Source organism: Mustela putorius, unplaced genomic scaffold (assembly GCF_011764305.1).
Source record: "Mustela putorius furo isolate JIRA1106 unplaced genomic scaffold, ASM1176430v1.1 tig00003875_pilon_pilon_pilon, whole genome shotgun sequence".
Taxonomy (NCBI): domain Eukaryota; kingdom Metazoa; phylum Chordata; class Mammalia; order Carnivora; family Mustelidae; genus Mustela; species Mustela putorius.
This window is the reverse complement of record NW_025422026.1, coordinates 10,020,455-10,034,636: the sequence shown is the minus strand read 5'-3', so window position 1 is coordinate 10,034,636 and position 14,182 is coordinate 10,020,455. Positions and strand designations below refer to the sequence as shown.

Below are 14,182 nucleotides of genomic sequence, written 5' to 3'. Positions count from 1 at the left end.
AAGCAGAAGGTATATTTTTCCGACGATAAGATCATCGCACACTGTTTTTATTGCCAACTTAATAACCATCCTGCCCACTTGCCGTAAGTAGATGGAAGCAGGAGGCAGGACTATGACCGTGGTTTTCACCAGTGGATCCCAGGCTTAGCATGGAGCCTGGCACACGATATGGGCTCAGTAAGGATTTACTGAATACATGAATGAATCAGTGACTAGATGAATTAATAAATACCAATCTTTTCATACGATGATCCTTCCCCTTTTTCCGGGTGAGACAATCAAGTGAGTTGTCTATGAATGGCCTCTGGGAATGGAGGATAAATGTTTGTGTGTTCGTCCCGTCTCTCAGAGACTCAATGGGAGGTCCTGCAGTTAGGAGATCTCAGACTGAGAGTTTACTCCAGAATCATAGAGACAGCATCACTGCAGGCCTTGTAACCCGCTCCCAGTGATACGCGTCTCCTTGGTCGTATCATCATTTGCTCTCTCAAGGTCCCCCTATGCAAAATAAGGTGAAAGAAATGGTTTTCTACATGTCAACCCCAACCGATCCAATCCACTTAGGAATCCAGAAGACACCTTAGCGTCTGGAAATAACCTCTAGCCTCAGTTCTTAAAGGTTTGTTTATAATTATTTTTATTATTACTTTTACTGAGCTAATACAAGGTAGCAGGGGGACCCTGGGAATGTGGTTATTTGTCACATGACCTCAAGTGCATGTGCGATAAACTTCACAAACAGGCACACCGCTTTCACTAATTATGTCCAATAAAACAGAAGGTCAGAAATTAGCATCAAGAGATGATACAACACAGTTGAGGCTGTTAAAAGTAACGGCTCCCCAAATGGGCATCATAAAATACATCATGAACTGTGAATAGCTTTGCCTTACGAAGGAGAACCTCAATCTTCCACGCCACAAGGATGCCATCGGGAGTCTCTCAGGGTGGAACATGAAATGAAAAAGAAGTGCCTGGCCAGGAATGCTGTACGTTATCCCCCAACGACTTGCCACGGAGACTATTTTTAAAGAAACATTGATCTCAGCAGGCATGACAGCATTTAAGAAATGGCCAGGTATACCAGCGTCAGGCAATCCTTCACGGACGGGGAAAGGCCGCAGAGTCTGGCTGCACCCTTTACAAAGGCCGATATGATGGATGAGACCAAAACTGCCCTTGGTTGGTTAGGTGGTCGGTTTAAGGAGCCATAAAGGTCACGCAGAAGTTAGAGCTTGAAAACCAAATGGAATCGACCCCCCAATTACAGCAGCCACCTCAACACTCAAAAATTAATCGGACATGAGATTTACAAGATTCCTCTTCACGACAAATGCAGACTCTGCTTTGTACATTTCCTCCATGGTAGCTGCTCATTAAATGGTATCATCCCATTGAAAAAGAACGTTACAAGGAACGTGGCCATCTCTGTTTACACACTTCCCTTGAACGAACCAAGCCACTGTATTTCATATGGCCAGAATACAGAAAGTCTGTTACAGCTGTGTTACATTGGGCTTCTCATTACTGATGCAGCCTTTATGTTACATAACTCCTATAAAACACTGAGAGAAACGTTAATACACAATAGTATATTTATGTATTTACGGGGATCTGGGTGTCAAATCAGAGTTGACATGTCTTCCTTCCCTGTAAAGAAAAAAAGTGAATAAAGAGGTAGGAGACAAGAGAAGCAAAGTCAACATTTTAACCATTAAAACTGATCTCAGATCCAAGGTGGTAAGGTGTAATATTTACTCTTTCCTCCTGTATACCCGTTACTCCAGAAAACAACCACAAGGGGGCCTGAAGCTGTCCTGGGACCAAAGTGTTTCCCCAAGGACAAGAAAATACTCCATGGGGTCATCATTATCTCGCGTCAGTTTTTGGATATGTTGCGTAGGGAATGTGTGGCCCTTGACAGCGCTGAGAACTCTGCAAACCAGCTTGAAGCATGAGTTCTTACAAACTGATGCTCACTTGGCCTCAGCCAGTCCAACCTTCAGGTACAAGAGCTCAGAGCCCACTGTCCTTCCATTCTAGATCGTTCCGGTGCATGAAACCTTCCTTTTCTGTGCTGTCAAGACTTCAGCCTGTTGCTGACCCTTCCCGAAGCACTTTTCCTGGGTTCCCCACCCCACAGCACCCACCCCAACTCATGTTCCAAACATCTCAGAAAAGAATTTACTTGGAGCACTGAAGAGAAACATACTTGACATCCAGTACATGCCCTAATTTCCATGCCAATGACATTTGTTTTCAAAAGTCCTGAACCAAGACACATAGCATAGACTTCTCATGGGAACTGACCAGGATAACAAATACAGATCACATTTCACAGCTAAAAGAAATAGAAAGAATGTACACTTTGGAGAACTGTGGCTACACTTCCCCATCCCTTCCTCAATCACTCATCTTGTCCACTGTGTTTTATTCTTGCCTATAAAGAGAACCCCAGAGACCCGGAATCCTTCTATTGTTTCTGGGGGAGCAGCAACATCTAATGCTGGTATCCACGGTGGTGAGCTTGATTCACAAGTGATCTGTGTAAGAGAGAAAAGTAACTACTCCACCTACACGAAGAAAAGTGCCTGGTTTAAATGAACTGTACAAAGTGAGTTTGCAAAGTGCATCCTCCTGACAGCAAGTTAAATGGCTATAAGATATTGTGCTTGCATTTCATTCAATCAGACCCAATTTCCTGGGACCCCAAACAGCAGCTACTCCCAAAATATGGCTAAAACACTGGCAAATATTTGCAGGTACCATTTCTGCAAATTAAACCCAGATATAGTTATGTACAAAGTTAGTTTACAGAATACCTATCACATTATGTTTCTTTAAATAGATCAAAACAGGAATGAATAGCATCCTTAAATTTACCACCTAATTGTCATGGAAAACTTAGGACACTTGGTTGAGGGCAGAGCAGATTTCTATAGATATTGCTCAAATATTTGGTTTTCTATATTAGAGTATCTTCAATGCCATTGTGCCAATTTTCAAATGGAACATAGGGCTCAGTGATACCTTTAAATGCAAAAATATAAGTATCCTGTAGTTCAAGCCCAATATTTATGACTCTAATTTCTTGGCGAGTCAGTTTGTTAGATCACCAGGCTCTGAGGAACTCCATAAATGGAGGAGGAACTTAAATGTTTCTCACCCTCAAATTCATTTTGAAATGCAAATAAGTCCTTTCACCTCGGTAGGGGGAATACACACTCCTTGCTCAGCGTGTGCACCCACTAGAAGTTGTGATCCTTCTTCCCCTGCTTTGGGCTGGGGAGACCCAAAGCCAAGAACACCGCTCTGGGATTCTGAAGGTGATTCAGGACACCCCCAAATCAGTCACCTGAGTTACAAACATATTGATGGGTCCTAAACTAGGAGTCACAAAATCAACTTCGCCTCCTGTGTCCTCTGGACAGTGTCCTCTGGACAGTGATAGACAGGAAGCATGGGTGCATTCAAGGTTCCTGGATAAGGGTCTTCCAACATCTTCTTTCCCCAGAGATTGTTCACATCAGGACCTGTTCTCGGGTCTCTGGCAGCCGAAGAGCAATCAGGCCACCCCCAACAAGAGACGCAGCAGCCAGAAGAATGGGGACCACTTTGGTTATCCCAACAAAAGAAGAAAAGATGGTGTTTCCCAGGATGGCACCAAATTTGCATAATCCATTAAGGATGCCAAAGGCTGTCGCCCTGTAAAAGAAGGAGAAAGTAAATCATTCTAAAAGATGAACCTGACCTCCTTGGATGAACAGGACTGGGTCCTTTCCCTTGTTGTGAGGGAATGTATAGTGAAGATGTGGGAGGAGACTTCTGTCCCTAAACATAAAAGTCAAACATTCTCATTTTAATCAAATTTGAAAATACAGAATAACACAAAGATGCAAAGATATAGAATCCCACCACTGAAAGACAATCACCACTATTCACATTCTGGAGTATTTCCTTCACACTTGTTTCTTTTTCTTTTCAAATGTAGACTACATTTCCCAGATTCCCTTGCTTCAGAGTCTGGCTGTGTGACTGTTTTTAGCCAATGGGATATAAGTGCAAATGGCAGCTCCTAAGAAATTTCCTTGAGAGATGTCATGAGTGATACTTTTTGCTCTCTTCTCCTCCATTTTTCTTCCTTCCATCCTGCTTCCAAAAATGTAGATGGTCTCATCTTAGCCCATGGCAGAGCTCATGAAAGGGCAAACAACAAGATGAAAAGAGTCTGTAGTACCTGCTCTGGACTTCTACAGGAGACAAAAAGGAAATGCCTACCTTCCCAAGGCTGCCGTTATTTGAGATTTCTGTCACCCATGGGAAAGACTAATCCTAACTATCCCCCAATTACACTTCTGAGGAGCAACTACTATTTTTTTTAAAGTTCATTTATTTTTTTTTTAGAAATCTCTACCTCCAACATGGGACTCAAACTCACCGCTCCAGTGATCAAGAGTCACATATTCTACTGACTAAGCCAGCCAGGTGTCCCCTCAGTGGTAACTGCTACTAATCATCTGTCCTTTCTTGACTCCATCTGTATACAGAGACTATACTCTCACCACCAGCTCTCTTCAACTGAAGCAAAATATTTCTTTTTGATATCACAGGTTTACTAAGAATGTGTTTACATTTTTGTACATTAATTTTTTTTACATTTTTAATCACTTTATATATAACTATCCCCCAATCCCAATCTTTTTGTTTTCAGAACTTTCTTGGGTATTTTCACATGTGTATTTCTCTACATGAAATTCCCAAAGTTGCCCCAAGTTTCCAGAGGGAAGGAAAAAATCTCACTGAATTCTGAATGGATTCATTGAAGTTAGAAAAAAACAAAAGATTTGAAATTTGTGTGAGAATAAATCTTCTTAGAATTTCGTAAAGTATATCTTGACATATATATAAGATTTCTGTTTCATCTTTCAGTAAAGCTTTATGGTTTTCTTCACATAAGTGTTTCATTTTTCTTATTATTCCTTATATTCTTATAATCCTAAATAGTTTAGGATTTCTGCTATTACTAAATGGAATTCAATTTTACTTTTACATTTTTAGATACATTTTTAAATCCCATATGTTAAGTTAGTTTTATTATTGACCACCGTATCAAATTATTTTAGTGTTTCTAACAGTCTCTTTTGTTAATTGTCTCAAGTTTCCTAGATGTAAAAGCATATACAATGGAAATAATGATAATTTTCCTCCTCTTATTTTTTGTAAAACTTAGAAGCTCTTGGTTCAGGGGAGAGGGGCTCCAAATATGGAATGCTGTGCTTTGCCATAGCTCTCCATATTCTAATACCTCTGTCACCAATTGGGGGAATATCATTAAGATTTTTTTGCAGAATTTCATTTACCTGCCTTCCACATCACTCCAAATGCCTTTTGACCATAGGGCCACTTAACCTGCCATCCTTAAAATTTACAGCTCCCTCTCCATAAGGAGGGATAACTGCTGCATAATGGCTTTGACCCTATGCCTTTCAACCAAGCCTCTTCCCATATGGCTTGCACAAAAATAGAAATAAATGCTGGGCATTCCTACCACATTCTCTGCAAATGCCCTAGACCATCAGGCATCATCCCCACCTTTATCTGCCCTTCTCTCTCCGCCACCCTTTGCTTATCTAGTTCTTCACCTTTTTGCCCTCTCTCCCATTAGAGGCCTGTTATCACCTCTCTTCGGAGTGCATGATACCTATGGTGTCGCCCTCATTCCTCTCTCCCAAACATGGTTTATACTTGTCCTTTGTATCTAGACCCTCTCCCCACCCCATCAGGCTTTAGCCTGCTCACCTCCGTACCTATGCCAACCCCCATGCAGGAGAAACTCAACCATCAAAGAGGTGTTTGCTTTGTCCGTGAAACATCAGAAGACCAAGGTGGCTGTGGGGGAAGGTGTTGGAATGGGTAGATTTCTGGCCAAAGAAGTCCGAACAAGCCCCAGAGGGAACCCCAGGGAAGAACTGACCTCTGATTGGTGGGATACAGCTCCACCGTGATCACATCCAGAGCATTCCATGCGGCAATGCTGGTCCCACAGAACAGGCACTGCCAGCCAATCATCGCAGACTCGCTGTTGCCAAAAAACAGGAAGAAGCAGCAGACTGCCGAGATCAGCATAGAGCCACCTACAGGAGCAGGACGAGGGCAGGAAAAAACAAAACAAAACAAAAAATAAAAAACAAAAAACAAACAAAAAAAACATGAAGCGCATGTCTTAGATAAGACTGTCACCCACTCCCATCTTCACAGATGCACCTGAAGTAACAGGTTCCCTCAAGTCACAGGCCCATTTCTATAAGGAGAAAGCTCAGCTCCCCACATGGCCCTCCAACCATGGGATTAGAGTCTTCTGCATGGATCATGTCACCAGGGTTAGCCTCCTGGGAAGGATTTTGAAATCCTCACTCTGTGGTGCTGCCCAGCCCAGAATTACTGGGGAAGAGGCTGAGGAGGCATTCCTTGAGAATCTGTTATGTCCCAGACATTGTACTGGGTGCCAGAAATATATCAATATCAAAAAATCCTCATGGAGCTTACACGCTATTGAGAACAGAACTGTAAATGAGCTGCAGAAGAAAACCTGAAGGCCCTGCTGTTGATTCCCTATTTATCCCATCCCCACCCCAGACATCTGATCTACCTTCTCAGCCTTGCCCTGTGCCCTGAGAAGCTAACCCCCCAGGGACTGCATACCTGTGGCTCCCTTGTCAGCTGGGAGCAGTTAGGGACTGGAGTATTTCTTCCCAATTCCCAGCCTATTTATAAGCCCTTTTTTGGCAATGGCTACATCCCCTCCCCCTGATGGGGACTATAGTTCCTTCAGGGAGCCTCTGCCTCCATGGTTCCAACTTTCCTTGGGCTGTGAGTGCTATCTTCTCCCTGCAATCCTAGAGACAGTACCTGCTGCCAGTTTCACTAGCATCTGGGTGCCTCTGCACCCCCACCCCCTGACTCTAAAAGCCACATCCCATGCATAAAGTCTCTTCATTAGCACTATCCAAGGTAGATTCTTTCTCCCACCAGCACTCTGACTGATGCAGCTCATGATAAAAGTTCTCACTGGAAGAAGGCCATGTCAAATGCTGCCCAAATCCATTCCATCCAGCCCAGAAGAGGTTGGGGAATGTGGAATGGATGCAGCGTGTGGACCAGGACTATGGCTGGAAATGCAGTGGGAATAGTCAGAAGAAAGAAACAAAGAAATTAGCTTTCCAAACACCCAGTGGGAAACAGACCAACGGTCCTTCCCAGGCATCAGGACCCTGGGGGTCCCGTTGACAGGAAGCCATGTTGGTGGCTTGGCCTCACCCACAAGGACCCCCCTGGTGGGGACGCCTTCGGCTAGAATCTCGGACCTGGAGTTGCCAACACTGATGTCAAACTCTGCTGGGGAGCTGGGACATGGTAACTGTCCCCTGAATTCTGCTGATTCTGGGAGGGGGCAGGGCTGTGAGCAGGTCACCTGGTAACATCTTTCCAAACAGCTAAGAAGGAGACAAATATCTATGGGGCCACAAGGGCCTTGGGACCTATATCACCTAAATGCACACTTCCCTCAAATCGCCCAACCATGGTGTCTAGCTTACAATAAATGTTGACAAAAGTTTACTGAATACAAAACCTTACCATCGAATAAATCAAGTGACAGTCAGACAACTGACCTCTCAACTACATTAGTTAATCCTACTATAGAGCCCTGTGACCCACTGTACTTCCCCTCTGTTAACTCTCATTTCCCTTGTGATGGAGAGGCCCGAGTTCAAATCCCAACGTCTTCCCCTGTGTGACCTTGAGCAAGCCTCCTAAACTCCCTATGCTGCCTCACTTTCCCTCTCTGTAAAATGTTGACAAGAAATAGTACCTACCTCACCGGGTTATAGAGTGTTAAATATATTAATATTTACAAAATGCTTGGCAGGAAGCCTGACCTATAATCCGTGCTTTATAAGTGTTTGTTCAATGAAATTTCTAGTTTATGTCTGTCTCTCCCAATAGGTGAGCATGAGGATGCCGTCTGTCTCCGTTACTGCTGCCTTCTCATTGTGTGCCACACACAGCCTGGCAGAGAACAAGCCCTGCATATATTACCGCTTATCCAGTGAATAAATGAGAACAGCCTCATCAGGAAAACTTCTACTTTGTTGTTAACAAGACATGACTTCTACTCTGGAAATAGCACAGCAGAGTACATTTTATGGCCCGGCAGATCCAAGAGGAATTTGTCTGAGGAAATAGTTCTTTTCATTCGTGGAAAGACTATTTCAAAACAGGTCACCTACATCCCATTGAGATATTTATTGAACATCTAGTATGAGCCGCGTACTAAGAATATCACCGTTGGTCCGCCTTGTGCTAGACCTTCTACTAAAGAAGGAAGAACTGTCTGTGCTTTTAACAGTGCAGCTCAGAACCAAAATACAGACATTAATAAAAGAGTAGGCTACAAAGAATGAGAAATAGTAGTTCCAGATGTCCAGTTTGGGGAACGTGACAGAAATCAGTTCTGATCTGGGATACATTCATGTCAAGACAGGCTGCTGTGGCTGTAAAGGGGGTGTCTGCTCTCCGGCTGTCCTGCCCCCTCCCCCTGCCCAGCCTAAACTCTGCCTCCATGGGGGATTATGAGGCTGTTCCAGGGGGCAGGCTACACCCCTGCACATGGGCATCCACCCCACCCCTCATAGACCCTGCCTCCCCAAGGATGTCCCAGGCTACCCCCCAGGGCTCAACCACCGTATTCGCTGTTCAACCTGGGGCTGGAAAGGTCAGGGGCAGAATGGCAGAAACATCACCCATCTACTCTCACACACCTTATCACATTTGAGCAAAGGTTGGTATTACTTTCATAATTGGAAACAGAAGCTCAGAGAAGGAAAGGAAGGTGTGCAGACTCATAAAGCAAATGTTGGCAGAGATGGCTACCTAAGTCGGAGCTGCTGGTCTTGCACAGGGTATACGTGGGCTGAAAAACTCAGGCATTGAGGACTGAGTCAACGCTGCCCTTCCCTCAGGGGCTTCAGGTCTAACCAGGGCCTCACCTCTGACCCAGGAGAGAGTTCTGTCTGTGACTGTGATGCCAACCTCACAACATACAGCATTTCTTGTGCTCCCCTTTCTAAATATTCATGCTACTTTTACAATAATAATACTCCACGAGCCCTACACTGGCAAGAGCTCCCTTTGCCGAGCTCTGATTAATTTGCTCTACTCTGACAAAACGACTATGTGATTTATTTTATTCCCCTTTGAGCTTCCCTGCTAGGGAGTTGGTATTAATTTTCCTGATCGGCTACATCCCAGAACAGACCCTTCACGGCATGTGTATCAGTGTGTTGTTCTCGTCCCCATGCTGGCCTTACAATTAATATATTCCAATATATATTTTCCCTGGCCCTGGGTGTATATGTTTTGTTATTTTTATTTTCCATGCATAGCATGTGTTTCTGAAGCAAACTTCTGTGAATCCTGATGCAGTGAAGCAAGTCATACCTGAAAACTTCTACCATTTTTGAGAACCTACAGGCACCAAGCACTATAAGATGCTCTGGCTACATTATGCTCAAGCCTCACAAAACCCGACCAGCTAATTACAGGTACAGATATGGAAACTGAAGCCTGGAGAAGTAAAGGAACATGTCCCAAGTCAGATAGCCTCGAGCTGATAAGACTTGGATATGAGTCTGTGCACCTCCAAAGCCTAAGTGTCATCACCATGAAATCATAATAAGCAATGCAATCTATTAAAAACCCATCAGATGAAACAATGTTCACTGAAGAGCATTTAATGTATTTTTTGACAATAATCTTACAAAGCGGGTAGAATGGGTATATTTAACATCCCTACTGAAGTGCTAATAGTGTGAGTGACTATCCCAGAATCGCTCAGTCGGGAAATGAAGAGGATTCCCTGACCTGGACCATCGGTCTCAGACTACATCCGTGGAATCTGGGGGTTTTGGAGCCTTGCCTGCCTGCTAGGCTCTTCACCAGCAGATCCTATCTTACCTGTTTGGTTTCCAGTACAAGATTTATTTAAGAAAAAGAAAAAATCCTCTCCTTAAAACATGTTGAAAGCCACGATCCTCACCTACTGGAGGAGATGCAGCATCCCTAACTACTCACCGATCATCTTGAGCCTTCCCACTCTATCCATGAGCAGGGCAGAAATGATGTTGCCAGGCAGGACAGACAGACTGCCAAGGAAGCTGACGAGGTAAATCAGGAAGTCGTTATCCTGCTCAAAGTCCATGTGGCAGCCCTCCTTCGGCGCCAGAAAGGTGGTGTTGATAAACCGGCAGTTGATGAACTTATGCTTGTAGAGGTCTGAGGAGAGAAGGATACCGTGGGTTCATGTACAGTGAACAGGGGCTGGGGAGAGATGGGGCAGAGGCAGGGATGGAGTCACGCGTCTTCCAAGGGTAGGCTGTCCCCACGCCTCCGGCAATCAGACAATCTCAAAGTCACGGTGACGTGTGGCCAGGTATGGATGGAGAAAGAAAACCCTAACAAGGTAATGACTGTTTCAACTTCCCATAAGCAAAGGGAAATGAAGTGAATGCTCATGGAAACACATGTCTAAATACATCGTCTTTCAACCAGGAAACCATCCTGTTTCTTTCTTTCTTTTTTAATTCCTTTTTTTTTTTTAAAGATTTTATTTATTCACTTGACAGAGAGAGAGAGCAAGAGAAAGAGAGCATAAGCAGAGGGAGCAGCAGGCAGTGGGAGAAGGAGAAACAGGTTCTCCACTGAGCAAGGAGCCCAATGTGGGTCTCAATCCCAGGACCCTGGGATCATGACCTGAGACAAAGGTAGATGCTTAACCAACTGAGCCCTTGAGGTGCCCCAAACCATCCTGTTTCTATCAATGAGATGACACCAGGGTCCACACCAAGGCTGAGCCATTCATGGCTCAAGGCAGAGCCATGGGTAGTTGAGGCTACCCAACTTACAGGAAGCAGAAGACACAGGAATTGGGTCTGGATTGAAGTGAAACCATTCCAGAACCCATGCAGAAACCCGAACATTCTTCAAAATGAAAAACGTTTGTGGGGCACCTGGGGGCTCAGTTGGTTGAGCGTCCGACTCTTGATTTCAGCTCAGGTCATGATCTTGGGGTCCTGAGATTGAGCTCCATGTCAGTCTCCATGCCCAGGGACTGTCTGCTTGGGATTCTCTCTCACTCTCTCCACATGCTTGTGCTCCCTCTCTCTCCCTCTCGCTCTAAAATAAACAAATAAAATATTTTTAAAAATTAAAATTGAGTTAATTAAATTAAAAATAAAATTAAAACCCATTTGTTCAGTAGTTTCCACGGTGGGGAGCAGGAGAGATGAATATGGAGAGCATAGAGGATTTTTAGGGCAGTGAAAATACTCTACATGGTATGATAATGGTGGATATATATACATTTGTCCAAGCCCAGAAAGTGTCCAACACCAACAGCAAATCTTCCTGTAAACTCTGAACTTGGGATGATTATGAGGTATCAGTGTAGGTTCATCATTGGTAACAAATACACCACTCTTGTGAGGGCATGTTGATGATGGGGGAGACAGGGCTGGAGGACAGGAGTTCTATGGAAATCTGTACCTTCTTTCTAATTTTATTTTAAACCTTAAACATCTCCAAAAAAATCAAGTCTTAAAAAAATATAAACCATTTGCTTTGGAACTAGTTCCCAAGTCTTCTGACCCCTTCTAACACCCACCGTCCAAGCAGAAAGAGTGCCTAAGGAAGCTCTCGGAAAATCTGGGTTTCGGGACCTGGCTCTGCAGTTAACCCTCCTTAACCTTCTGTAACCTCATCCTATAAAATTAGAAAAGTACACCTGATTCTCTCCATCACTTCCCAGCACTGACATTTCATGAGTACAGGTGTTTGCAAAAGTCCCCATGTGAGCATATGCAAAGAGGCATCGTTAAAACTTGAAAGAAGAAACTAAAAGATGCATCCAGTTTTAATGACAAACAGGCAATGTATATGCCTTTTTAGGTTCGGGCTAAAAAAAAAAAAAATTACAAAGGTACTTCTCATAATGGATCACTTAGAAATGGAGGGCTATTTAGAGGCCAGAGAGTAAACATTTTGAGGTTGACCTCACGGAAGGAAAAGATATTCTTGCATCAGCCATGGTGCTGAGGGTCAGGAGAAAGCAGTAATATTGGCACAATGCATGGAGTTCAGTGGACAGACCACAGACTTCAGAACCAAACAGCTCAGGAATGAATTCACGCTCCCTCAGCTTGCTAGCTGTGTCCTTGGGCAAGGGCTTAAGCCTGGGTTTCTTGAGCTATAAAATGGGAGTAATTGTACATTTCTCACTGGAGACAATGTAGATGAAGCCCCTGGTAGAGCTCAGGTAGTTTCCTTATGTCTCAACTCCCCTTGGTATGTTATTAACCTATGATGAGAGTAGTAAAAGTAATGGGGAATGATAGAGTGGTGGGATTTTGTGAAAGTTTTTAATCATGGAAGACTGAAATGGTGTGATTTGAAAATATGCCTCTCATCTCTATTTTTATTTTTATTTTTTTAAAGATTATTTATTTATTTGACACACACAGAAAGAGAGAGAGAGAGAGAGATCACAAGCAGGCAGAGAGGCAGGCAGAGAGAGAGGAGGAAGCAGGCTCCCTGCCGAGCAGAGAGCCCGATGTGGGGCTCGATCCCAGGACCCTGAGACGATGACCTGAGCTGAAGGCAGAGGCTTAAACCACTGAGCCACCCAGGTGCCCCTCATCTCACTTTATGCACAAGGCTTGAAAAGATGCAATTTTCCCTCTCCCTTTATTATTGTGAGAACATGAACCTTGAATTTTGCAAGATTCAAATTACGTGAGGTCTTTGAGAAAGCGCTCCATGCGTAAAATGTCGCCTTCCTAAAATGTTGGCTTCCGAAATGCTTCCCACAAAAGACCTGCAGCATAGGGCATTGGAGATGCTTGCGATCAGAGCACTCACCCAGAACTTTTGTTTCTACTTCATATATGATAACACATGCAAATTACATTGGTAAAGATGGTGCAATTAATCCGTGCCATGCCTCGGGATAGAACCCATTTCTCCAACCTGATGCTCAGTAACCATGTCCGTGTGTACCTTCCTACTCCTAAAGCTTATGACTGAGCACTTTGCTTCTTTTTTTTTTAATTTAAAAAAAATTTTTATAAACATATAATGTATCATTAGCCCCAGGGGTACAGGTCTGTGAATCGCCAGGTTTACACACTTCACCGCACTCACCATAGCACAAACCCTCCCCAATGTCCATAATCCCACCCCCCCTTCCCAAGCCCCCTCCCCCCAGAAAACTTCAGTTTGTTTTGTGAGATTAAGAGTCTCTTATGGTTTGTCTCCCTCCCAATCCCATCTTGTTTCATTGATTCTTCTCGTACCCACTTAACCCCCCACGTTGCATCTCCACTTCCTCTTATCAGGGAGATCATATGATAGTTGTCTTTCTCTGACTGACTTATTTTGCTCAGCATAATACCCTCTAGTTCCATCCACGTCATTGCAAATGGCAAGATTTCATTTCTTTTGATGGCTGCATAGTATTCCATTGTGTATATATACCACATCTTCTTTATCCATTCATCTGTTGATGGACATCTAGGTTCTCTCCATAGTTTGGCTATTGTGGACATTGCTGCTATAAACATTCAGGTGCACGTGAGCACTTTGCTTTTTATATAAGGCCTGTCCACCCTTGATACCGTGCACCCATATCACCCATGTTCTCACCTGTGTTGTAGAAGACGGTTGATTCAATGGTGCAGTTTTTGAAATAGGTATCGGTAGATGTAACATCCTCAAAATAGCACTCGTCAAAGAACGTGTCCTCGAAGAGTACATGTTTAAAGTACATCTTTGTGAACCTGTGGGAAAGACATTAGTCCCTGAGTGATTGGTCCTGAGAGAAGCCTTGAGACCAAAATGGAAAGCACAGAAAGGCAGGAAAAGGAGAACTTCAAATGAAAGGGTGCTGAAACATTACTTCCCAAGGTTAGTTCCCTATTCCTTAGCTGGTGTTTATAGAGGAGGAAGGAGATCGGGAGTGTGGAAACTTATCTGATCTGGGTAGACACAGGGGGTACGAAGCAGCAGCCGGTGATTCCCAAATGTAGTCATGGACCTTCTGCCTCAGACTCATCGAGATATGGACAAGCTA

The 14,182-nt window shown here is 43.9% G+C and overlaps 1 protein-coding gene across 5 annotated transcripts in view; it reads right to left on the bottom strand.

Moving 5' to 3' along the window:
• Window positions 1-620: 620 nt before the first annotated feature.
• Window positions 621-14,182, bottom strand: part of SV2B (synaptic vesicle glycoprotein 2B) — a 179,211-nt gene continuing 165,649 nt past the window's right edge. For all 5 annotated transcript variants that reach the window (XM_045067211.1, XM_045067212.1, XM_045067210.1 and 2 more), the window contains exons 10-13: window positions 13,756-13,889; window positions 10,132-10,332; window positions 5,975-6,134; window positions 621-3,705 (exon numbers count right to left, since the gene is read on the bottom strand). In XM_045067211.1, the coding sequence (XP_044923146.1) occupies window positions 3,522-3,705; window positions 5,975-6,134; window positions 10,132-10,332; window positions 13,756-13,889 (679 nt within the window). In that variant the 3' untranslated portion in view covers window positions 621-3,521. The remainder of the gene's footprint in view (window positions 3,706-5,974; window positions 6,135-10,131; window positions 10,333-13,755; window positions 13,890-14,182) is intronic.